This window comes from Eucyclogobius newberryi, unplaced genomic scaffold (assembly GCF_026437365.1).
Source record: "Eucyclogobius newberryi isolate DKJ021-1_F unplaced genomic scaffold, fEucNew1.0.hap1 SCAF_8, whole genome shotgun sequence".
NCBI classification, from domain to species: domain Eukaryota; kingdom Metazoa; phylum Chordata; class Actinopteri; order Gobiiformes; family Gobiidae; genus Eucyclogobius; species Eucyclogobius newberryi.
The window spans coordinates 6,097,600-6,123,176 of record NW_027316500.1 but is presented as its reverse complement, the minus strand read 5'-3'; the positions used below and the strand labels follow the sequence as shown (position 1 = coordinate 6,123,176).

At 40.9% G+C, this 25,577-nt stretch overlaps 2 protein-coding genes across 2 annotated transcripts; both read left to right on the top strand.

The window, feature by feature from the left end:
• Positions 1-1,135: 1,135 nt before the first annotated feature.
• On the top strand, positions 1,136-12,877 carry scdb (stearoyl-CoA desaturase b). Its single transcript, XM_072437177.1, has 5 exons — positions 1,136-1,396; positions 7,450-7,580; positions 9,414-9,619; positions 10,113-10,345; positions 11,403-12,877. Exons 1-5 carry the CDS (start codon positions 1,141-1,143, stop codon positions 11,591-11,593), a joined length of 1,017 nt encoding a protein of 338 aa, XP_072293278.1. The 5' UTR covers positions 1,136-1,140; the 3' UTR covers positions 11,594-12,877.
• A 2,632-nt stretch (positions 12,878-15,509) lies between these two features.
• Positions 15,510-23,813, top strand: wnt8b (wingless-type MMTV integration site family, member 8b). The gene is made up of 6 exons (XM_072437487.1): positions 15,510-15,707; positions 17,012-17,045; positions 19,112-19,250; positions 19,504-19,629; positions 19,706-19,848; positions 23,049-23,813. Exons 1-6 carry the CDS (start codon positions 15,637-15,639, stop codon positions 23,610-23,612), a joined length of 1,077 nt encoding a protein of 358 aa, XP_072293588.1. The 5' UTR covers positions 15,510-15,636; the 3' UTR covers positions 23,613-23,813.
• The last annotated feature ends 1,764 nt before the right edge of the window (positions 23,814-25,577 follow it).

Here is a 25,577-nt window from a genome sequence, read left to right as displayed (position 1 = left end):
GCGTGAGAGGTTGCACGTACGATTCCTGTGCGTGGCAAGATGTGTGGACTTTGCTCACAGTCCCAGACCAGTTGCCCATCCCTATTGCCCCAATGTGGGTGGGTTCATGGATCTGGGTAAAATGAAATGCTTATAGATTATTTGGTTAATGTTGATTGTTCAAAAATGAATGCATAAACTACGTAGTTCAAATTGCACCCTGTGGCGGACAAGTTCCACAAGATAAACTATAGACAGGTGTAGACGCATCTCAAAGATGAGCAGTGGAATACAATGTACCTGAGCTCAATTTGCCATTATGGGGTATTGTTTGTAGAATATTGATGCAGGTAATGAATAATTATTTTTGGAATAAGGCTGTAACATAACAAAATGTGGAAAAAGTATTTATTCGGAAGTATTCTGTGGAATATAAAAACAAGAAAATTCATAATTTATGTCAGGGACTGAGCCAACTATCAACTGAACTAAAATGACTTTGGATATTCACAAAAAGGAAAAATAGACTTTTATTTAATATGGACACATTTACCAGGTACAGGTACATTGGGGGACTATGTATAATAATGCCTTTATTTTATTCTTTTAAGCTACTTTATTTCCTGTTAATTTTGTCTTATCATTCTCTGGTATTCATGGTTTGTTTTCCCGCTTTTCTCTTTAAATTACATTGTTTTAAAGTAACGAAAAAGAAAGGGAGAAAGAAAAGAAAAAAGGTGTGTTCTCTTGTTTTCTTCCTAAATCTTCACAGTCTGGAGTTCCTAACATTTAAGCGCTTGTGTCCCGTCACCGTGATCCAAACAGCAAACTGTCCTTGTCCCGGATCAACCAGCTGATGATGGACGCGCAACATCAGACGAGCCACGGGCCAATGGGATCCGCGCATCAGCCGCGAGCAGCAAAGTCCACATCCGCTTTTAAATAACACGGGGCAGGACGACAACCAGGGCACATGTCAGCGGCTACATAACCACTCAACCCCCCGTTTTTGGGTTTAAACCTCTCCTGGGCAAGTCCCCGATCGCGAACATCTCCATTACGCACCGCCGTCGGGCCACCGTAGCCGGCGCTTCCTCACGCAAACCTTTTGAATATCATGCTCTGATTCTTTTTGACTTCTGGCATTCGACGAAATCTACAATGATCACAGTGACCGAGACTCAAACCATCAGCCACCACGCGCCGGCGCCGAAGCAGCGGCTGCAGCACCAAAACGGCCACACGACGACCACCGCGGCGACACCGGCGGCGGATGACGGGGTTTTTGAGAAAGAAGAACGGGGACCGCAAATGCAGCTGGTTTGGAGGAATGTCGTGGGGATGGCTTTGTTACATGCCGGTGCCGTGTACGGATTCACGCTCATTCCCTCCGCCAAGGCGCTGACGCTTGTTTGGAGTAAGTAGACCGTCTCCGTGGGCAACCGTCGCTTGGTGGCCCCGCGCACGCCCCTTTGGCAACCGGTGAACAGAATGTGCTGATGCGGGCAGGAGTCAGTGAGTTCACGCCTGGCTGTGGGCACAATGCAGGGGCCCCTGATATGTCATTCAGCAGAGCAAATATGGCACTGTGAGATGATAAGGTTTCAGTTTATCTGTGAATCTCTGCCCTAAAATGTCATGATTGTTTGGTTAATCGATAATTGTGATTAGGCAATCGTGAGAACCACAAATATAATGATAGTGACAATTTTAGAAGCTAAACATAGTCTTTTTAGTTCAATCTATCATCCAATCTATCTATATTTGACTATTATTGTCATAGTTAACTTTATTTTGTCTGTCAGAAAGTTATTTTTTGTAAAGCCGGTCACAAACTTGAGGAACAGCAACATGTTAGACTACGTGAATGAAAAAAATATAAAGATTTCACTGTTGTTTAGTCAATACTTGTGAATAATCGAGACGTTTTTCATTTTAATGTAATTCAAAATGTAAACAAAATAAAAAAACAAACATAACTGAGAGCAAAAAGACAAAAAGAAGTAAATTAGTCCAAGTAGGGTTGTCAAAAGTATTGAAAATCTGATACTACAAAACCCTTAGTAGGAACCTTGGGTAGAACCACAGTGAAGGAGAGATCCTACTCCCACAGACGGACAGGCTGCAGGTGGTCCAGGACTCGCATGCTTCCATTTTCAGAAGGACCACTCGGCAGGAAAGACGGTTCATCTAGACCGTTCATCCAGACAGATGAAGAGCCATTCATCTAGAGTAGAAAGCATTCCTCCAGGCATTTGAGGAGCATCTGGGTCTACAAGTCAGGGGCATGAGATGAGGCACTCATCACTTGATCAGCATCAGCAGTGTAGAGGCTAATCCTAGTTCTTTGTTCCTTGGTTTTAACCTCTTCGGAAAATAATGACTGCATGAGCCTGTTTTACGCGTAGGACCACTGGTGTAGTCGCAGCACGGTAAACGACCGTGTTGCTCCAGCCATCTCTCTTTATTAACAGTTTTACAAACAAAACTTCTTCACCTGTTTTACATGACAGGTAACAGTAGTGCGCCCCCAAGCGTCCAGGACATGCACACACATGCAAACTTCTTTTAAATAAAACACAAATGAGTTATTATGAATAACATAAAATTAAGAATGCAAAATATCAAACCATATAAAATGGCGCTTACAAGCAGTGTCTGAAACAGTAGCACTCTCCCGAGAGGGGGATGTTTTAGGAGAAAAGCAAGTGAACAACAATGAACAGAAACAAGTGAACTCTAATATATTGTTATAGGAAAAGTAGTCAGAACGAGAGAATAATGCTCAACTTGCCATACTTCCCACATGGTTGCTCAGGTGGAAAACTAGGTTTTTATTTCTGTTCCTAACTGGCCTGTCCGTAAGGTATTTCAAAGGGGATTGTTTTAAGCGGTGGCATGCAGTCAAGGGGATCAAAGCAAGCAGTGATTGACTAATAAAATCTAAAATTACAGTGTGTGACAAATATGAAATATATCCAAATATGGCTGTTTTTCCCTCACTCTTGCTGAAGCTTGGCTGAACTCACAGTATCCTGTAGTGAGTGGCCTCTACAGGCTGCTGAGCAGTACTGCAGGAAGCTTGGTTCTTCTTCTCCCACAGCGGCTCAGACTGTGGCCGTGTTCAGAGGCCCGTTCATGCTCCGCTCTCTAACATGAGCTTTCAGAACCAGAGCTTCTTTTGGAGCTCTGCACATGTGCTCTGAGGACCACACAGCCTCAAACCCATGGATCTGTGCTCAGACCACGCTGAATAAACCTGGGTGGGAATCTTGGATGGTTTCAGGAAGTGCCCTAACTGAGCATGTGCAGAGGAGAAGTGAAGCAACAGCAGCGCCAAGTTTCAACAAACAGATTTAAAAACTATCTTTAAGAGTCTTTTCTTTTAACTAAGGCTTTGTTCATGTGTATAATGATTAGACCTGTAACAATATGGATACCAACAGCCATAAAACACCACCGAATAATAATAAGAAGAAGCGTGATAGCATGCTTTATGTTATCTTCTTCTTCTTCTTCTTCTTTGGTGTTTTATGGCAGCTGGTCGTGTGTTACGTTACCGCCAGACTTAATTCTTTAGATTTAATTTAGACCGCCTATACTTCAGACTTTATTACCCCCCTGTTGTTGTTGCAGTGATGTCATAAAGAACAACAACAACAGCCTTTGCATGATAGCGTGAGTTATGACACCCGGTCTGCGACGAACAATACCTCGTGCAAAGGGTCTGAGGAAGAACAAGCCCTGGACTAAAACTGTGAGGAGACCTTGCTCAACACCCGGTCTGGAGAGACGGGAGATGGCGGAGGAGAGTGGATCGGGGATGGAAGATGTTCTGGACGGCGTGGAGGAGCAGCCTTTTCTGCCTGCACGTGCCCGGAAACGTAAAAAGTCCCTTAGCTCGTCCGAGGGTTCTGGGAATGAGCAGCAGGATGAGGCTGAAGCTATTGATATCCGGGGTGAGAGCAGAGACTGTAAGGTGATCATAAAGCTTGCACAGGATAGTGCATCCTTTAAGGAGTGGAATTCAGTGGCATTGTCAAAGAGCCTAACTGTAGCTGTGGGAGTGATCAAGAGTGCGAGTGTCCTTAGAGATGGCTCGCTGCTGGTCGTGTGCAAGGACGCGGCTCAGCAACGGAAGGCGATTGGAACTAAACGTCTGGGTGGAAAGGACATTCTTGTGTCTGATGCTGAAAGAAACACGGTCAGAGGAGTTATCGTAGGTGTCCCTACGGCGACGTCTGTGGATGAAGTTAAGGAGAATTTGACTGGAGCTACGGTGGTGGACGCTAGGCGGTTGAAGGTGACCCGGTCTGGGGTAAGATGTGACAGCTTGTCGGTAATGGTAACACTTGAAGGGAGGTGCCTGCCTAGTAAGGTGTTCATTGGGTACATGTGCTATAGCGTCAGGCCATATGTTCCGCCGCCCCTGCGTTGCTTTAAGTGCCAGCGCTTTGGGCATATTGCAGCGGTCTGTAGAGGGAAGCAAAGATGTGGTAAATGTGCAGGAGACCACGAGTATGGGAAGTGTGACGTGGGAGCAAAACTGAAGTGCTGTAACTGTGGGGAAGAACATAGCTCTGCCTACGGGGGATGCAGGTTTAGCAAAAGAGCTGCTGAGGTGCAGAAAATAAAGGTCTCTCAAGGTATATCCTATGCAGATGCAGTCAAGAAAGTTTCAAGTAACGAGTTTAGAGTAAATACAGAGAGAGGAGCCAGCGCTGCTCCCAGCCAGGGCGAAATGAGAAAGGCCAGCGTGGCTCCCAAGAAGTGTGAAGGTTTCAAGAGTGGAGGTCCCAAGTGTGCAGGTTCCAGAATTAATGAGAATACCCTGGTTGTGGATAGAGAGGATTTTGTACTCTTTATGGTGGATGTTGTAAACTGTGCTGCTCAGACTCAAAGCAGAACTGAAAGGATCAGGATCATTGCTAAAGCTGCAGGGAGATTCCTTGGAACAAAGGAGCTTGATTGGGCAGATATAGAAAACAGGCTAAAGGCGCTAAATGGGAGTCGGAGTGATGGGGGTCTGCTTGTGGGGAGTCAGAGTGATCAGAGTGACGAGATGGGGGTGGGGGTGGTCTCCTGTCCTCGTCCAGTCTCGTAGACGCACGGCTACCAAGCAGCGACATCAGTGGACATATTAAAGCCTATAGAATGAAGCCTAAAGAATAAAGCTGTACGGTGGAAGCACCGAACGTCAAAGAAGGAGAGGAAGATGAAGAAGAGTCTCCCTGGAATAAAGCCGGTCGGTCTCTGAAACAACAACAACTATTCTAGTCACAAAGACATATCATGACCTCATGGGCTTTGTAACACCAAAGCAATGGAAGGAGTTCTTTTACGGACTACGACAGAGTCTGAGGACTACGACAAAGTCTGAGGAATAAAGTCTGGCGGTAATGCAACACTTGGATGCCAACCGCCATAAAACAACAACAACAACAACTTTGCTTTATAACATCCCATGTGCTGTGAAGATAAGGGTATAAGTGGTGTTGGTAGTCTGAAGAGTAAAGTCTAAAGAATAAAGTCGCGGTAATGTAAGACTTCGATACCAACCGCCATAAAACATCAAAGAAGAAGATTAGACATAAGTCTAGTGTCCAAATGTGGCCCTCAGGCTTCCTGCTAAGTTGGCCCAAACAACAAAAAGTTGTACTTTTTACTGTAAAATTGGAAATATTCAAACATGTTTATGTTATACCAACCTACTGTTAATGTTCCAAGTCTTATTAAAGGTGTGGAGGCGCTTCCACACAATATCAAATGCAACATTTTCATTGTCGGGTGGTTTGTGGCCCTCTGCGCCGTATACGTTTCAAAATGTGTCCCCCGGGTGAAACAAGTTTGGACTGCCCTGGTCTAAATGTTATGCATTCTCTTTTTGATATATTTGCTTATTATTATTATTATTATTATTATTATTATTATTATTATTATTATTATTATTATTATTATTATTATTATTATTATTATTATTATTATTATTCATTGTTGTATACAAGGCAAGTTCCTAGTTTGTGAATTCTGTTCACTGACAATGGCAATAAACCTCATTCTGATTCTGTAAATACAGGCAGTATTTTAATAAGAGCGCAAAATTGGTCAGTATGATTAGTTAATTGTTAGTTTCAATATAACAGCTTTTTTTTAAAAAGTATATTTTCTCTACAGTTGCCATATCATTTCAAAATCTCCAACCTTTTACCGTTTACTATGTTAGCATGTGGCCCGTATAGAGAAAACTGGTGCGACATGACAAACATTTCTCAACAGCCCTATCGTTGTTTTCCCCCTGCGTGCGTGGTCTTATTCCATTACCGAGCTGCATGTTATTCCAGAGGACAAAGCACAATCGCTCTGGTCCACCATAGACATCCCATTGTACGCAACGCGCCAATAGCAGGCTGCCATTTTTCCTACAATTGAAATGGACTATCTTTTACATTTTGCAGATTTTTTGAAAGCCAGTCGGACATTGAATCAAGTATAAGTATCAATAGAACGTTCAAAAGTGGGGAATGGGTGCCGCTCATGGCAGCCGCAGCGTCGTGAGTTTGAATCTGACTCGCAACAATTTCCTGCAGTCTCCTGTCAAATAAAGCCCGCGGGCCAAAAAACCACTGCAGGCAAACAGAAGTACACGTTAAAACTGGGTTCCTCATTTTCAAACTGAAAGGAGGACGTAGGTATTCAAATCCAACTCATCCCTAGCTCTTCCAAACCCTTTACATTCACGTGCTGATTTTCAGGAAGAACCACTGTCTCAGACGGTGGCTGGAGCGGACCGCCCAAGCGCAGCCAATCAGAGCGCTGCTTTTGGCTCTTTGGTTCCTTTATTATCAGCTGCAGACTGCATGCAGTGTTCTCATTTTTTCACAAAGTGCTGCTGTTACAATATACTCTTTAGGGGGAAAATACAAAAGACATCAGATCTAAATGCTATCGGTTGCGTTATAACAAAAAATAAGTAATGTATTTAAATTTCCATAGTATGAATGTCTGCTTGTATATTATAAATTATGAAAAACAGCCTGAAAATAATCTTTGAGCTTCACAAAAAGTACAATTTGTAATTAAGTATGCATTATATTTGGAGCCAAAACTACAAACTGTTGTGGCCTCAAAATATCTGAGTATTTGTCCAGTAAAATCTAAAAATCAGGATGTTGTATACAAAAAACAGTCAAGTAAAAAAAGTTGAATAAACGTGTTTAAACCAGGCTCTGATATCACTCAAATGTATCGGAGTGGTTTTAATTTGCCAAAACCACTTTCATATATTCAATTTTGTGATATTCTGAGGTTTCTCTATTGAAATCACACGATGTTCTTCTTACCTTTTGCCTCCAGTTGTCTCTATTCTGGAATTTAGACCGTTTTTTTGTTCCCAAACTGTTAAAAGGTCTAAATGATGTCTATGGCTGAGGAGTGACACTGTAGTAATGCTGTCCCTGTTTTGTTTTGCAGCCGCAGTGTGCTATATCATCAGTGGTCTCGGGATAACCGCCGGCGCTCATCGACTGTGGTGCCACCGAACATACAAGGCCTCGTTTCCTCTCCGAGTCTTCCTTGCTCTCGCCAACTCCATGGCTTCTGAGGTAATCCACACGTAAGGCAGTACATGATGGCACTACTACTACTGCTCAAGTTTAAATACAGGCACTACGAAACCAAATATATACATGATGAGAAAAGGACTGTCTTAGCAAACCATCAGAGGTTGGTAGAGTAGCTGCAATTTGTTCTCAAATAGGAGTTAAGTTTCTTCAAAATTATATTACTAGAAGTAGAAGTACAAGAATTAGTAGAAGTACAAAGTTGACGTCCAAGAAATAACTCGAGTATGAGTAAGAAAGTATTTGGGGAAACTACTATTAAAGTAAGGGTAACATGGTATTTATCATTTTAATGTGATGTCATTTGAAGGACAAAATATTAATAGTAGTATTAGTAGTAATAGTATTTTGCCCCTGGAGGTAGCGTTAACGTGGGCGCAGCGGAGCTCATTGGTGGAGGTGGTGGAGTAAAGCCAGTAGAGGGCGTGGTCTGGTGCAGATGGTTGAGATAGACTGATACGAGACAGTCATAATAAAACAACCTTCATGGGCATAAATAACACATGTTATAAGTCATAGAATAATGAATACAATCAAACTTTATTGTTTGAGCCTTTTCCTTCATCAGATCCTTTCTAGGGATGTCACGATATCACATTTTAGTGTTACGATTATTGTGGGGAAAAACGGTGAAATCTTTACTTTTCTTTTATTCCCGTGGTCTAATATGTTCCTCCAGTTTGTGACCGGCTTTGAAACAAATCACTTCAATTTGACAAAATCGGCCAAATAAAATAGTGTTTACATTTAGGTCCATTTTTGAGTTGTATATTGAACAAAAAAATGCTTTTAAAATTGTCATGATTATTTCTTTGTTCTTATGATTATTATATTGTGATTAATATTGTGTATTTTTTACACCACAATGTTGAATCATTTATCATTATCATCATGAATCATCAGCATCTTTGCCCTCAGGGATTATGTATCTATGTTGTCCTCTTAAATAAATAAATATATACATAAATGTTCAAATAATCAAATAATCAATGCAATTAATAAAAACTAAAATAAATGAATACTAAAAAAATATACAAACTACAAAAATAAGATGATAAACTACAAAATGAGATGTTGATAATTGCAGTAGAAAATAGGATTTTTTTTATAGGGAGTGTCTACAGAGCCGCGGCGCGCGGCCGAAACTGCCATGTTATTTTGTGCCGCGACTCCTGAAACTGCTGCGCTATTTGACCGCGCCATTTTAGACTGCGCCAGGTTAGGGTTAGGGTTAGGGTTAGGGTTAAGGTTAGGGTTAAGGTTAAGGTTAAGGTTAGGGTTAAGGTTAGGGTTAAGGTTAAGGTTAGGGTTAAGGTTAGGGTTAAGGTTAGGGTTAAGGTTAAGGTTAAGGTTACTGTTAGGGTTAAGGTCAGGGTTAGGGTTAAGGTTAGGGTTAAGGTTAGGGTTAAGGTTAAGGTTAGGGTTAGGGTCAGGGTTAGGGTCAGGGTTAGGGTTACGGTTAGGGTCAGGGTTAGGGTTACTGTTAGGGTTAAGGTCAGGGTTAGGGTTAGCCATGAGTCTATATGGCAGTGCCGCGGTTCCTGAAACTGCTGGGCCATTTAACTGCGCCGCGGCTCTGCAGCCACGGCCTTTTTTAAAAAGCTTGATATTGATACTCTAGCACTAAAAATGGGTGTAACACATCTGTTAACTTTTCTACTGTTAATTTGACAGAAACATCATTAAATTGCTACACAAGATTCATAATAATCATATCTGAGTGCTTTCTGACCATTACTGACCTTAATCCGGTGATTAGACACAATCATATCTATGTCTATCTCACGTAATCCTCACTTCTCTTTGCATGTGCAGAATGACATCTACGAGTGGTCCAGAGACCACCGCAGCCACCATAAGTACTCGGAGACTGATGCAGATCCCCATAATGCAACACGGGGCTTCTTCTTCTCCCACGTAGGCTGGCTGCTGGTTCGCAAACACCCAGACGTCATAGAAAAGGGGCAGAAGCTGGACATGTCGGACCTGAAGGCAGACAAAGTGGTGATGTTTCAGAAAAGGTAAAAGTTACATTTAATACACAGATTTTACCCACAAATGAATAGAAATTGATCGAAACTGCTTGCCCTTTGCAAAAACACACTTGTTTGGACCTTATCTTCTTCATCGCTGAAAAGGGTTGGAAGATATATCGTATATGTGGCTATTAGAATATCACAAAGCTTCCAATTATTTAAGTGAAGACAACAAAATATCTTGTTTTACTGTGTGTAAATGCTGCTAACGCTGTAGTCTTTTCTCAAAATAATGTAAGAGTCCTAGTATCAAACATAAAGTGCACATTAAACGCATGTAATCCCAGCCCTAATCAGACATTTTTTTATATAATACCTATTCAAATGAGTATCTAGTTCATATTCTGGTACTTTCATTATGAGTTGGCACAAAAACATAAACAGACGTGCGTACTGATGTGACGGTTTACTTCAAATACAATACAAGCACTATTTATGTGACAATGTTGGTGACAACCGTTGCTCCCTCTGTGCGCAGATACCATCTCCTGTCTGTGGTGCTCCTGTGCTTCGTCGTGCCCACGCTGGTGCCCTGGTGGTTCTGGGACGAGTCTTTGGTGACGGCGTACTTCCTCCCCGGGCTCTTCAGATACGTGATCATGCTGAATGCCACCTGGCTGGTGAACAGTGCCGCTCACAAGTGGGGCAACCGGCCGTACGACATCAACATCCAACCCCGAGAGAACCGCGTGGTGTCGTTCAGTGCCATGGGTAAGCACGGAGATCTGTTTGCAATGTCCCGGGGCAGCGTGTGGAGAAGGCCTGTTACAATATATAATGTGTGTGACAAAACATCAAGATTTAAAGGATATATACCGGTGATATGCCTTTTTTCAAGTACTCACGATATATTTTATACTATATTTTGTTCATTGGAAGTTACAATATTGATCTAAAACTGCTTAATAATAGAAACTGGTCCTTTGACTTCCTGTTCAAAACTGTAGAACTGATAAGCCCCGCCCCTTCATAGCGACTATTCAATGTAATATGCAGCAGATTGTCATTTACATTTAAAAAAAGTGGCTACATGACATTTTTGAACCCAAAATGTGTCACTTCAGAATTTTTCAAATAATCACAACTAAGTACAGGGATGTGGGCGGGAATAGGGGGTAGGTGAAAACAGGAATTTTCTGAGCACTTGAGCTACAGTGACAGGATTAACTCAAACATGCAAGCTAATACATCAATCAAAATACAGCTTTGAGTAAAATAATGACAAGGACACACCTTTGTGACGAGGTTAAAAGCTCAAACGTTTTTTTTAATATAATACGTCCCATTTCATGATTATTGACAACATGAAAAAAAAAAAAACATTCACAATATTTATGAAATTTCCCCATGTGGGACAATAAAGGAATATCTTATCTTATAATATCAATCATAGTTTCTGAATGATAACCGCAAAGTTAATGGAACATAATGAACAAAACAAGACCAGAGAGTCAACAACAAGAAAAGAGAAATCATGGCACACAAACCCCAATTTAGTCCAGACTGTTGATTGTCCGTGCATTTTGTGTCATTTTGTGTCATCCATTTTTTGTGAAGGCCTTTTTCGTTTCAAATTAATTTTATGATAAAATAATAGAATAATAGGAACCATCTTAATTTACTTCTTTTTTGCCAATTAAAATAAAAATAAAAAACAATAACTTTTTAAAACCTACTCAAAAATCAAGGAGGAATTTAGATTTCTTTTGTTTTCACGTGATCTGCTTCTTCTTCAGATTAAATGTGGTGGTTGCGTTTCTTTTTTCAGGCGAAGGCTTCCACAACTACCACCACACCTTTCCTTTTGACTACAGCACCAGTGAGTTTGGCTGGTGGCTGAACCCCACCACCGCCTTCATCGACCTCATGTGCTTCCTCGGTTTGGCTTCAGACCGCAAGAAAGTCTCCAAAGAGGTGATCTTGGCTCGTATGCAGCGGACAAGCAACAGCAGCAACTAAAGTGGCTAAGTCCTTTCTATCAAAGCTTAGTATATGTGTCTTATGTGGCTTCAACGCTACTGTCGCAACAATGCAGCGATTGTAATGATTATTATCACCTTTGTTATCACGTTTTATTGCTAATTCATGTTTTGGTGTTGGTTTTGAATGCTTTATGATGAAAATGCACACATTGTGTGTCAAATTTGTTAAACATTTATATTCTATTTATTCCTGTTCTTTATCAGTGGCCTCCTGCCCACACTTTGTTATACTCGTAACATAAGTTTGTGGGAACAGCAGCAGTCGTCTGTTTACCAGAATCAGTCTCTAATTAAAGGAGACATATTACGCTTTTTCCCCCTAGTTGTTAGTCATAAACTATAATATATATTACATTTTGTAAACTGACATTTATTTAAAATGGTTTAGTCATAGAACTAGGACTATTGCTGTTAAAGGACTGTTAAAAAAAGGCCTAAATGCCACGATCAATTTTCATTTACTTTGTTTATTGTTGGAAATGGCTACACAACATTCCTAAAGATTATGCATTTGACACAGTCTACATTTTTGGAATAAATGCAAGTTGGCATTGGGAAGTAAGTGGGTAGGGGATAGGTGAAAACAGACATTTTCTATGCACTCAAACCTCATTTGCAGAACAATAAGGATTATTCAAACATGCAGGAATCAATCAAAATTCAACTTTTAGTAAACCAAACACGAGAAAACACTTGTAACGAGGTTAAAACCTCATAAAAGTTTATTGATTTGTGCATAATATGTCTCCTTTAATACTGCAAAAAAGAGGTGTAAATCACTTTGTTCAGCTTTTGTGCAGCTTACGGTCCACATGCAATACTTGCACAGACGATATGTCAGGTTATAAATGGGCTCTTGCAATGTATGTGTGCAATGCAAATATTAAACCTGAACATATTCACACAGCTAAGCTAATAGTAGCTTTTGGGTAGTTTTACATTGAGAGACATCCATAGCAGGCGTCCTAATGTTGTATACTGCCTTCATGCATTTTGTAAGAATACCTGGGAAGGTTTTACAAGATGCCTTAATTTGGATAAACCCATTTTAAAATCTGTACAGGGGCTTTACTACATTTTGGACGTATGAAAGTGTGTGCAACCTGCCATAGACCCTCCTCAGATCCTGATCCAGGGTTTGTTGTCAGGAGACAAAGGTGGTGGATTATAAAAAAAAGACATAAGCTTATGACAAAGTTTGTTTTTGTTGACTTCTGTATTTTACATTCTTTGTAAAATAATAAAAAACAAACTGATATGTAATGCTCTGTTGTGATGATTTTGGACTATAATGAGATGTTCATCCATAATCGTTTAACTTTATTTACAGCCAGGTGATTAATAAACATGATTATTGACCCGCATAGAGCGACGGCCCATTCCACCTTTACAATAACTGAGATTGTCTGATTTAGTTTGTTTAGGGTCCTACAAAAAGCTTCTTTAACACACTGGATCTGGCTTGAACCTTGTTTTCTTCAAGGCCAAAAACGTAATAATGATACAGCAGATTTATTAAATTATGGCTATACAATACAAAACGAAATAATTCAAGCTCAAAATGCTTTAAATGTTACACATTTTGCCAAAGAAAACGGATGCATTTATTTTTTAACGAAAGTGGATTAAATTGATTCTACTCTGACTGAAGTTATGATAATATCTTTGCCACACCTATTTATTTGTTAATTAAAACACATAACTAGATCTTGATTCGTCTCAAATTAGCAAAAATACACAGTTCTTCATATGTCCAGAAGATGGCAGCAGCTTTGTGTTGTCCAGTGTGAAGGATGGAAAAAACATGATCATTTAAAGTACCTTTTTGGTAAATGGAAATACCAGGATATGCATAATAAAGCACATTAAAAGCATAATGGAGGAATGGGTGGACACATTTTTATATATTTTTGGTCACCTGGCAAACATTTACCAGCCGAATGAACAATTCAGTATTTTGATTATGACATGACAAAACTACATGAAAAATACTCTAATCATCAGGATTTCGTGTGTTGAAATTGCACTAAAGCGCCACCTATCGGGCCAGTTAATTACAACACGCAAAATTGCATTAAAAACCTGTGCGTAATGAAGACAAAGCTCAGCAGAATTGTAATGGCTTTTAAAGAAAGTGCCATCTACAGTTGCACATTTTGACGCACAGGGATTACGCACAGTGAGGTTACGTAATGCTGTACGTCTTTCACAGGGATAGTGGCATGTGGAAGCAGTAGGCCTACTTAATAATTCGCATTTCCTAGGATTAAAAAAATACCTAAAACAACACATTGATCCCTCTTTTGTTTCACGCGTCATTCCGCTTTAAATCTCTATCCAAAAACATCCCTCAGATGTCCTCCTCAAATCACTTTTCACCCTAATCCTAATTTGCACAAAAGAAGCTGGCTAAAGGGCTGCCTGTGCCAAAGGAAAGGGACCTACGGGTCAGACGGGGTTATGGGGGAATCGCCTTTATCCAGTGTGTGAGCTAGGAACGTCTGGATTAGTCATGCAAATGCACTCGATCTGATCAATAGCTCGGCCTTCTTCAGTCCGCCACAATCCTTTACCTTTTATTTTCTGTTGGGGGATCACCACTCTGGGAAAATAATGCCCCTTTTTTTTTTTTTTTTGATCCGCGGTCAGCATGACAACAGCAGACACCTTCTTCTGTCGCATCAGCAAGAAAAAGAGGCGTCAACGCTGTTTGGAGGCGAGACACGGCAGGTGAATGGAAAAGAAATGTTCAATTTAGAGGCATTCATTTGAAACTTCTTCTGTAGTTTACTGACATACACATCAGGACAATTTAATACACGCTTTTCATCTTTAATGTTTCCATTTTGACTAAAAATGAAGCAATTTGTGTGTAAAAAATGGGGGACATGAAGATGTTTCTGAAAATGTTTTAGATTTAAATGTTTTGCTCCATTTTGTTGACACATTAGATGAAAGAAATAACAAGGGATTGTGGATATGTTATCTAGTTTTTGAGTAAATTAAAGTTTACATGATCTTAAATTCGATTTAGAATTTAAGATCTAAATAATCTAATCTGTGCGATTAATCAAAATAAAGTTTAACTTTAAGGAGTGATCTTTACGTAGCTGTGGGCTAAAATAGGCCTAATTTTGTGTGTGAATAAACAGCCTTTAAAGTTACTTGAATGTTCAATATAAATCTATGAATGCAAGTCGATTAAATGATATGATAAAACATAAGAAATAAATTGGACACTGCTGAAAACGTATGTAGAAAGAGAAAACTGACCAAAACAAGAGTCTTGAGTAATAATTGTGGCGTGACTAATATTAAACACATTTAAATGCCTATCTAAGTGAAATTGTGAAACCTTTTACAGCTGTACATTTTTCTGCACGGCGCGTGAAACAGGAGTTCACGCGTAATCGCCGCGTCTTGTCTATTGATAAACGATGATTCAATCAAACCTCAAAGGCTTGGACATGAGAGCAATCACAGGCAGGTATTTTATCAAGCAAAAAAACAAACAAATAATTTAAAAAACAAAAAAACAAAACCAAACCGATATCCACCCGTTAATCCCCAACATCAATCATCTGTGCGTACCGTTCGATCACCTAAATCAAGGTTTCTACGAGGAGGGATAAATGTTACACTTTTTCCTCTCCGGGATTAACACGGAGAAAGAGTAGATCTCCCTGTGCTCGTGAATGGGTGCCAGGAGGCATAAGAAGAAGGCCCAGGGTGCTCTTTTGATCGTGTCCGGGCGCTCCTCCGCAACGCGCCGCTGATTGGACGAGAGGCTAAGAAGGGGGAAAATCTTTAATTAAGCAGATAATCTCTTGTTGGGGACGAGAGCAGCTCCATTTCAGAAGCCCCCTCCTCGAAAGGTCTGGAGGAGGTTTTTTTTTTTTTTTTTTTTTGGAGGAGCAGCGGCATCGGCGGTTCACTTTCCACACACTGCGGCTTCAGGACGGGCACGCTGCGGCCGGACTCACCTGTCTGTCAGTCTGTCAGTCCGTCTGTCCTGTCAGGATGTTCATGCATTTGGAGGCCTTCTGCTACGTGCTGCTGCTGCTGGCCAACATGAACGCGTACGGATGCTGGTAAGAGCGCGCGCTTTGCTGTTTGACGCACGGATGAAGACTCAAAAGCATGTTGTGGTTGTTTGTTTGTTTGCTACTTGGCTTTGTGAAGGATTTGCTTGATCAAACCCAAAAGTAAAATGCTAAAAGTTGTCTGTTTGGTAATATGTATTGGCTTGCTCATTATTAAGCCATGGAGTTGTCATTGTATTATTGTCACTAAAGGTCATTTTGACTATAATATCTACAAAAAAGAGGTTTGAGTTTTATTCAGCATAGGATATTCTTTGCTTGTTTCTCTCATCTACATGGAACAATTACAATCACTGTTTTATTTTTTTCAGGGCAATTATATTCTCAATTCAGAACTTAACAGACATTCTTTAAAAGGCGTTATTTTTGGTCATTTTTTGCACTTAAGTCTATATTTTATTTTGCCTTATAACAGCACTTTACACCACGTATCGTTTTATGGGGAAAAAACATGTTTCTTCATTTTAGATGCTTTTATTGCACTAAAAAACTTAGAACAACGTGGGTACTTACAGTGAGCGGGCTCACAGCTCCACAAACCTGACTCGTACTCCTGCTTATTTCCATGGAAAGTGTGTTCTTCTCTTCATATTGTACAGAATGCCATAAAACCTTTCTATCTCCAAGGCAAACGTTCCGTATGGTTTAACTTTGCAATCATCCAGAAAGTTACGTGGTGTAATCCGTGTCTTCTTACTGTAAATACGTAGTAAAAGCTGTGTAAAAGGTCGTCATCTAGACAACGTTTTTTGACATCCATCCAAAAGTCATCTCGAATTCAAACATTGTCCAGATAACTACCTTTGAAACTTTGTCTACGATGGACAAATCCCTCCTGGACAAACGTATACCATTCTGTTTTATTTTCCCAGTTTACTTTGAGGATCAGTATTCAGTCAAAACTCCTCCTAAATGACACATGCTACTACTATTACAAGGGTTTTACTTCATATAACACTACATATGTATACATGCGGCGAAACGTCTCAGAACACCACAATACAGTCCCACCTGAGATGTCACACAAAGACTAAATGAGATGTCACCGTTTGGCATCAACGAATTCAAGTTTATCCTTATGTAAAACACCTTCATCAAACAAAGTCGATCTGTTCTGCGTGTTCTTTCTAAAAAAACAGTCCAAAACAAGCCTATACTTTCTCACAGCGCTCCAAATACTTGCGCCTTGGTTTCACGTGTTCCTCGCCGCACTAATGAGAGAGATGTTAGCAGAGGAATTTGCGGAAGGACACTGAGCTTCCCTGACTAAATAAGCTTGTCTTCTTTTCCAGGTCAGTGAATAATTTCTTGATGACTGGACCTAAGGTAAGCCAACTTTCTTTTGATCTCTCTCCCTTCCTTCCCCTTTCTTTCTCCCCTCGACGATGACATGCATGAGATTGTATGTTAAATCGACACGTATACGATAGACTTATGAGATTCCTATGGCTCTGTTGGCTTGTTACTCGGTACACTTGACCTTACCATGGGCCCCTGCATGTGTTTCCTTCAGTTGAATGTGTGAAGAGGTATAGGAGAAGGAGAAGGGCGGCCCACGGTGTAGTGGGTGGTCATCATTAGTGAGCCGGAGCAGCAAAAAAAAAAAAAAAAAAAAAAAAAAAAGAGGAACCACTCCATAGCTGCAAAGGCCACTTGAGACATATTAGTTATATTATAGTGGGCCCGATCTGAACGAGGCGCAGGAACAACAGCGGGCGAAAGCCAAGAACCGAGGGCCGCTGCTCCACACACAAGAGAGGTGCAGCTACACAGGGGAGAGTGTCGGTAAATAAACAGGCCCAGGCACTTGTTTTAATCACATTGTGTGGCGTTGGGAAGGTCTAATGAAAGAACAAAATCGAGGCATGTTGAATTTGAGCAGCGAGTGGCATGAGATTGAGTGTGAGTGACGCAATATTCACAATCCAAACGTGAACGAGCTGCTACGGTCTTGCAACAGTTGTAAAAGTCTACAATTCTGCTGAATGCTTAGTTTGTACCTGGGATCTAAAAGCAGAAAACCAGATAAACACTGCACTTATGCTCACATTTATCACCGAAACAGACTTTGTGAGCACACATAGTCGACTTGATTACCTTTCTTTTTCCTTAATGTTTCTGAGTCCACATGTTGAGGAATTAATAATTGTTGCGAGGCGAGTTGAAGTGGCCTTTATCTCCCCCTTCAGTTAGCAAAAAGAAAGTTCAGGCAGTTTGTGACTGTTTCCATTTTGCCGTTTAAAATTAATTTGAGTAAAACAAAAGCTCCATGGGCAAAGGAAAGAAACACATTTGATCAGTTTTATACATTTTGATCACTGCCATAGTTCTGCCGCTCGGAATGTGGGGATGATCTTTCATGATGACACTTTTATTTTATTTTTTTCAATTCTCCTGAAGTCCTAAATTAGCCTTGATTTAACGGTAATCCTGATTTAGCCAATTTTGAGCTTTTGTTTTGAGTCCTACTAGTAAATTAAGTCATGTACATTTCAATTTCGATGTAACTGATTCACTGATTGTCAAAAATTGTATTAAAATATCACAATTATATAGCTAATGTAGTAATTAACAGCCATACCACACGCAATTAAAAATTCTAAAATCGTGCAACTCTTGTTTGAATCAATCAAAAAGCAAAAAGGTGCAGCTCATACGTGTGAAATGAATCAGTGGCTTTTGCCCATTCTTTTTTCTCTTTATATAAAACATTTACTTTAATGAGCTTTAACCTAGTTACAAAAGTGTTTCCTCATCATTTGTTTCCTCAAAGTTGTATTTTGATTGATCTGATTGATTCCTGCATGTTTGAGTAATCCTGTATTGTCCTGCAACTGAGGCTCAAGTGCTCAGAAAAATCCTGCTTTCACCTACCCCCTATCCCCGCCCACATCCCTGTACTTAGTTGTGATTATTTGATCAATTAAAACTCAGAGTGATGTACAGTATGTCGTGTTTTAAAATGTTTTGTAGCCACGTTTCAAAAATAAAATCATGTAAATGACAAGTTGCTGCTTGAAATGTCACTATGAAGAGGTGGGCGGGGCTTATCATTTCTACAGTTTTGAACAGGAAGTCAATTAATCTGTTTCTCTTATCAAGCTTTTTTAGATCAACACTGAAGTTTACAATGAACAAAATGTAAAATGATGATCTACTTATGTTATATTTCAATAATATGTACTTGTAAAAAAGCATGACACGTCTCCTTTAAAGGATTGTTTTTGCCTGTACAAAGTGTTAATTGAGGGTGAGAGCAGCGAGGACATTCAGCAAATTGCCGGGAATCAATGTGGCGACGCTGTGCTGCAGCTTAGACCTCATGAAATGTTCCCGTCCAGCCTCTCGTATCAGTTTAACCGTTTCCCTGTGATTGTGGCGCGGTCCTCCAGGCGTACCTGATCTACTCCAGCAGCGTGGCGGCGGGCGCTCAGAGCGGCATCGAGGAGTGCAAGTACCAGTTTGAGTGGGACCGCTGGAACTGTCCCGAGAGGGGCCTGCAGCTGTCCACACACAGCAGCCTGCGCAGTGGTGAGTCTGCACACCCACGTCCAGCACGTTCCACCAATGAACTGTTGGCTCGGCCTGAACAACTGCTCGATTGTTACAGTGGCCACGTTCAGCAGGGCCAAAACAAACACTCTGATCCAGAGCACAACAACATGCTCCGAGTCAGTGGAGGCCCAGACAAAAGGGCAGATGTGCTTTTGCAGCTTTTCATAAACCTGTTAAAAAAGCTCTTTTCAAAACAGTAAAACAAATGTGTGTTTTTTTCTCTCTTCAGCAAACCGTGAGGCAGCGTTCGTCCATGCCATCAGCTCCGCAGGGGTCATGTACACTCTGACCAGGAACTGCAGTATGGGCGATTTCGATAACTGTGGTTGTGACGACAGCAGGAACGGCCAGCGCGGTAAACGTCTCCCCCTCTTCACACATGTTGTATGTACGGTGCGCTTGTCCTTACACCCTGATGGTCCTGGTTTCAGGTGGTCATGGGTGGCTGTGGGGGGGCTGCAGTGACAATGTGGGCTTTGGAGAGGTCATCTCCAAACAGTTTGTAGACGCTCTGGAGACCGGTCAGGACGCCCGCGCTGCCATGAACCTGCACAACAACGAGGCTGGACGTAAGGTCAGTGGTGGCAGACGTACTCCATTTTGTCTTAAGTAAAAGTACAGATACAGGAGCCAAAATGTACTCAAGTAAAAATATCAGACATCCTTTATAAGTATTTCACGCAAACTATTAAAGAGTGTAATGTGATGATCTTGATGAAGGATTGTCTTGATTTTTTAATCATTCAATTGCTCAATGTTCCTAGACGTTTTTTAAAATACATATGAGTATATTTTTCTTTGCTCAAAGCCAATGAATGTGAAAATAAACCTGAAACCGTGCAGGAAGTACTTTTTACTTTTCAGTCTGGTTCCAAAGTGTAGTGAAGTAAAAAGTATCCACTGTAAAATGCACTTTAAAATTCCTCTTGAGTACAGTACTTTTACTTTGCCCTGCATAAGGTACACTGCAAACACTATAGCTCCATAGTGTGGGCGCTGCGGCGCTGCTGGGGGCATCATCCCGGTTGAACCTGATCATCTCTCCGCGCCCTCTGAACCGCGGAGAAGTGTAAAGCACCTTTTGAATCATTTCTCTCCGCTCCGACTTGAACCGAGTGTGCCACCCAAGCGTCCCATTCACGCCTCCGTAAGTGAGGTGCCACTCGTCCCTAATGATAACAGTGTGCTCGTTGTACCAGAAGGGCCCATTTACAAGCGCTGAAAGCCCCCTATGACAACCCTCAATCCCAAAATCTGTGCATGGCTGGTGCCGCTTTAATTAGACTGCCCGCGGAGCCAGACAGTTCACAACAGCCTGTACGCCGTGGCTTTTGAAAATAAGTGTTTAGTTTTATTCTTGCGATAAGGATCCTGCATTTATGTTGGCCTTTGTGGCGCCCCGGGGAGCCTGAGGGGACCACAGGCACGCAGCTCGAGTGCTCTTTGTTTACCCTGGCCCGGCTCCCCCACGGCACCTGGAGCATCAATGTAACAGAAAGAAATGGGAAGAGAAAGAGAGAATAACTCCTTTTTGATTCCCCTTCTCAATGGGGTAAAAACATGTTGATAATGAACATGCTAAATAAATACGTCTTTACTTTTTACGAGTACAATAGGGCCCGATGTGAAACTTTGATTCAGAGAGAGCTCTTTTTCAAACGACAGCTGTTTTGTGTCGGTCAGGAGACAATAGCACTGACCACGCCATTTCGGCTCATTCAGGCCCTGCTCTTAACTTGAGCACAATGCGTTCATTTGACAAGACATCAGTCAAACAGCATGGATCCTCTCTCCCCTTTCACTCATATTCACACGTGAAGCAAAACACCAGGCAAATATTGGTATTTTGTATTGTATTGCACAGCCACAAAAAATACTTCCAAAAGGCAAGTGCAGTCCAGCCAAATGAAATGGTAGTAAATAGTTGAAGATAAGGCTAATGGTAATATACATAGGGCTAATGATAATATACATAGGGCTAATGATAATATACATAGGGCTAATGATAATATACAATAGGGCTAATGATAATATACATAGGGCTAATGATAATATACAATAGGGCTAATGATAATATACATAGGGCTAATGATTATACATAGGGCTAATGATAATATACATAGGGCTAATGGTAATATACATAGGGCTAATGATAATACATAGGGCTAATGATAATATACATAAGGCTAATGATAATATACATAGGGCTAATGATAATATACATAGGGCTAATGATAATATACATAGGGCTAATGGTAATATACATAGGGCTAATGGTAATATACATAGGGCTAATGGTAAGCTAATGGTAATATACATAGGGCTAATGACAATATACATAGGGCTAATGGTAATATACATAAGGCTAATGATAATATACATAGGGCTAATGATAATATACATAAGGCTAATGATAATATACATAGGGCTAATGATACTATACATAGGGCTAATGATAATATACATAGGGCTAATGATAATATACATAAGGCTAATGATAATATACATAGGGCTAACGATAATATACATAGGGCTAATGATAATATACATAAGGCTAATGATGATATACATAAGGCTAATGGTAATATACATAGGGCTAATGATAATATACATAAGGCTAATGATAATATACATAGGGCTAATGATAATATACATAGGGCTAATGGGAATATACATAGGGCTAATGATAATATACATAGGGCTAATGATAATATACATAGGGCTAATGATACATAGGGCTAATGATAATATACATAGGGCTAATGATACATAGGGCTAATCTGTAATATACGTAGGGCTAATAGTAATATACATAGGGCTAATGGTAATATACATAGGGCTAATGGTAATATACATAGGGCTAAGGAGTTTTGGTTTTGTACTTTGGAGAAAGAAAATGAGGACATTATATCGGAAGCCAGTTTTAATGAAATAAAGAGTATTTTAAATTGAAAACCAAGATTGATTGATATGAGTGAAAAAAAAAGAATAATTCAAATTCTTTGTCATATTGCCCTGTCTTAGTTGAACATGAGATCTATAGCAGGACAGTTTCCAAGGTAACCAAGTGTCCCCGGTCCTATAGAAGTGGTTCCCAACATGTTTTCCTTTATATTCATTCCCATTCCCTTACTCCAATCATTTGTTTTGGATTTTTACCATTTCTTTTGCACAAATGATTACTTTGATGACCGGACCATCTGATAAGACAAAGATCTGGAGACCGCTTTGAAACACTTTGACATGAATGTAATCAGAAATGCAAACACGTGTGAGGGAGTGGAGTAGGGCTGCAGTGTCTTCTAAAAAAGGCTTGTTTTAGTCTGGACACAGTTAAACTACAGTATGTCATAATGAGAACACGTACGGGGAATATTGACAAAAAATAATATTCAGATATTTTCCCATCATCTTGATAATGATATTCAGATTATATTTAAACAATGAATCTAGGATGTGCTCTAATGAGGCTGTAAAGGTCTTGGCTGAGAGTAAAATATTGCATAAAACATGAATGAACCATAAAATTAACCACAAAAAAGCCAAAATATCACTTTAAAGATGTTTATTTTTCTTTTGAGGTCATTTTTAGTTCTATTCAAATTTTACACATCAATTGCGATACTGTCCATCTTTCAACATATTTCCCACCTCTAAATGAGAATGACATTTCCTAACGAACTGCTGCAATAAGATAATCATATTGTGTGTACTGTCCTGCTGTTTAAATACATAATGACAAGTGTGTTCCTGATGTATGGCTCTCCTCCTCAGGCGGTCAAAGGCACCATGCAGCGCACCTGTAAATGCCACGGCGTGTCGGGCAGCTGCACCACACAGACCTGCTGGCTCCAGCTGCCCGAGTTCCGCGAGGTGGGAAACTACTTGAAGGAGAAGTACCACCGCGCCCTGAAAGTGGACCTGCTGAGAGGGGCGGGCAACAGCGCAGCCAGCCGAGGGGCCATCGCCGAAACCTTCAGCTCCATCTCACGCAAAGAGCTGGTGCACCTGGAAGACTCTCCCAACTACTGCCTGGAGAACCGCACTCTGGGTTTACCGGGCACAGAGGGGCGTGAGTGTCTGAAGAAGGGCAAACACTTGACCAAATGGGAGAAGAGGAGCTGTAAGCGGCTGTGCGGGGAGTGTGGTTTGGCCGTGGAGGAGAGGAAGGCGGAGACGGTCTCCAGCTGTAACTGTAAGTTCCACTGGTGCTGTGCCGTCAAGTGCGAGCAGTGCCGAAAGACAGTGACCAAGTATTACTGCGTGAAGAGAAGCAGGGGGAGGAACGAGAGCGCGGGGGCCCGGAGGAAGAGCCTCCGACTCAGGAAGAAGCACTGAGGAGGTGAGCTAATAGGACATTCGGAATACCAAGTGCCAACAACTTACAATACCAGACTGCAAACAAAAGAGCTGCACTCTCAGGCAGTTTTTGTATTTAAATATCTTCAAAACGCCCTGGATGAGAATGTAAAAACAGAAGAGATCTTTCTTACAACAATCTACACAAGAAAACTTTGGAAAGCAGGTTAGGCTTGTTTTATGACTATAAGTGCTCTTACAAAAGTAAATGTCATTTTGGATTAAAGCTGGATTACCTGCTTTTCACACCGCAAAAGGTTAAATCTGTCACTCATCACTCAAACCCTTAGGTACATATTCATGTGTTCATTTCTGGGCACGTGCTCAGCTTTAGAAGAGAAGTGAAGCTGGGACTGCCAAAGCTCAGCCAATCAGAGCGCTGCTTTAGGCTCTTACCTCCTGGTTGATGAAAAATAAAATACTTAATAATTAGTTGCAGACAGCACGCAGTGGTTTGATTTTTAATATATTATATACTCTTTGGGGAAAACACAACATTCACTCATTTACAAAACAAAAGAAAATAATAAAGTTTGGTATCCCAGCTTTAAGTGCCACAAACATGCAAAACTAAGATATAAAATAATGATGATTGTCCTCTGAAAAAAACATTCATCTTCCAGCTGCCTCTGCACTATAAAAAAATCATATTTTTGTGAGTTTAATACAAAACTGTAAGCACAATAATGAGAGTGAAGAGAGGATGCTTTATGACTTTACTAAATGTATTTAAATATGTATATTTTTGTACTTTGAAAGCATGTTACACTTGCTGGGTATTTTATAGCTATTGTTTCTTCAGAAAACATTTTTGTTGTAAGTTATTAAACTAAAATGTTTTACAATTAGGCAATCACATGACCAGGAGATCTTTCATCCCTCTCTAAACGTAAGGGCCCTGTCATCACACGTTTGCTGTGTTCAGGAGCCTGGGCGTGGACACTCGGGCCCCTGTGGCCCCTCTTCCACACACACCTGCTGCGCTGTCCTTGTATTTAAATGTACATAAAATGAAGCACTTTGTACTGTACATGGTTAATTTATTGCACAGTGTGTCCTATAGTTGTACTTTGTGCGTAGCTGTCTCTGAGTTTTGTTGTGTTTTCTATTGAAATAAAAGAATAATACATGTTTGTACGAATACTCTGCTCCAACTTATTCTAGTGACAGTTATACATGCCGATTTGAGCCAACAAAAGTGTGCTCAATTGAACCGGCTTTCCCAATTTCGTCTCTACAAATCCCGGGTGTAATCCTCCAAAGAGCCCCTGGAACTTTCTTCACAATTTAATACTAGTTTAATTAACTTTGTGCAGACGGACAAGACCTTGGGGGTGGACGGGCCACGCTGCAAGTTACCCACGACAAAAAACACACACATCCCATCATACCGCCTCTAATTTTGTATGCTAATCTCCTTTTTCACGGCGCACCTCCGCTTAAGAACTGTTGGGAAAACTTTGGCTTGCCTGCGCTGGGCTTCCTGCGGCTGTTTTATTGCTCCGGGCCCACCTATTTTGGGGTCTTTTCTCTCCTCTAGAGCCTCTCCTTTGCTCGATTTAACAATGAGCGGGGGCCTAATCAGCTCCGTCGGAAATGCACCACCGTCGGGCAAGGTAATCCTTCCCTCCTCGGGCTCCTCAATGGGCCGGCCTCCTTCTAAAGAGCTTTGGGAAAGGGCTTTGCACGGATTCACACTGCCGGCTCAAAGAAAGTTAGTTCGAGTATTGTGCCCAAACAAGTGGCTTTTATAAACACTTTGCCAGGATAGCCGCCACTGCTACCTCGCTAACCCAAGACTGTAGTACCAGGCAGGGGCAGCATTAGCCTGGCATAGCCCCCCAACTACCTCCATCACCCAAGCCCACGGCCCTTAAGATGGCGGGGCACAAAAGAGGAGATTAAAGGGCCCATTCACGGTGGGGGCGTTCATTCCTGCACTCT

Bases quoted from the DNA above. Each gene is read 5' to 3' on its own strand.
- wnt8b (XM_072437487.1), top strand. From the start codon at position 15,637: ATGTTCATGCATTTGGAGGCCTTCTGCTACGTGCTGCTGCTGCTGGCC. The intron at 17,046-19,111 runs GTAAGCCAACTT...GCGGTCCTCCAG, and splicing joins TCTTGATGACTGGACCTAAG to GCGTACCTGATCTACTCCAG. The intron at 19,251-19,503 runs GTGAGTCTGCAC...TTCTCTCTTCAG, and splicing joins ACACAGCAGCCTGCGCAGTG to CAAACCGTGAGGCAGCGTTC.
- scdb (XM_072437177.1), top strand. From the start codon at position 1,141: ATGATCACAGTGACCGAGACTCAAACCATCAGCCACCACGCGCCGGCG. The intron at 1,397-7,449 runs GTAAGTAGACCG...TTTGTTTTGCAG, and splicing joins GGCGCTGACGCTTGTTTGGA to CCGCAGTGTGCTATATCATC. The intron at 10,346-11,402 runs GTAAGCACGGAG...TTCTTTTTTCAG, and splicing joins GGTGTCGTTCAGTGCCATGG to GCGAAGGCTTCCACAACTAC.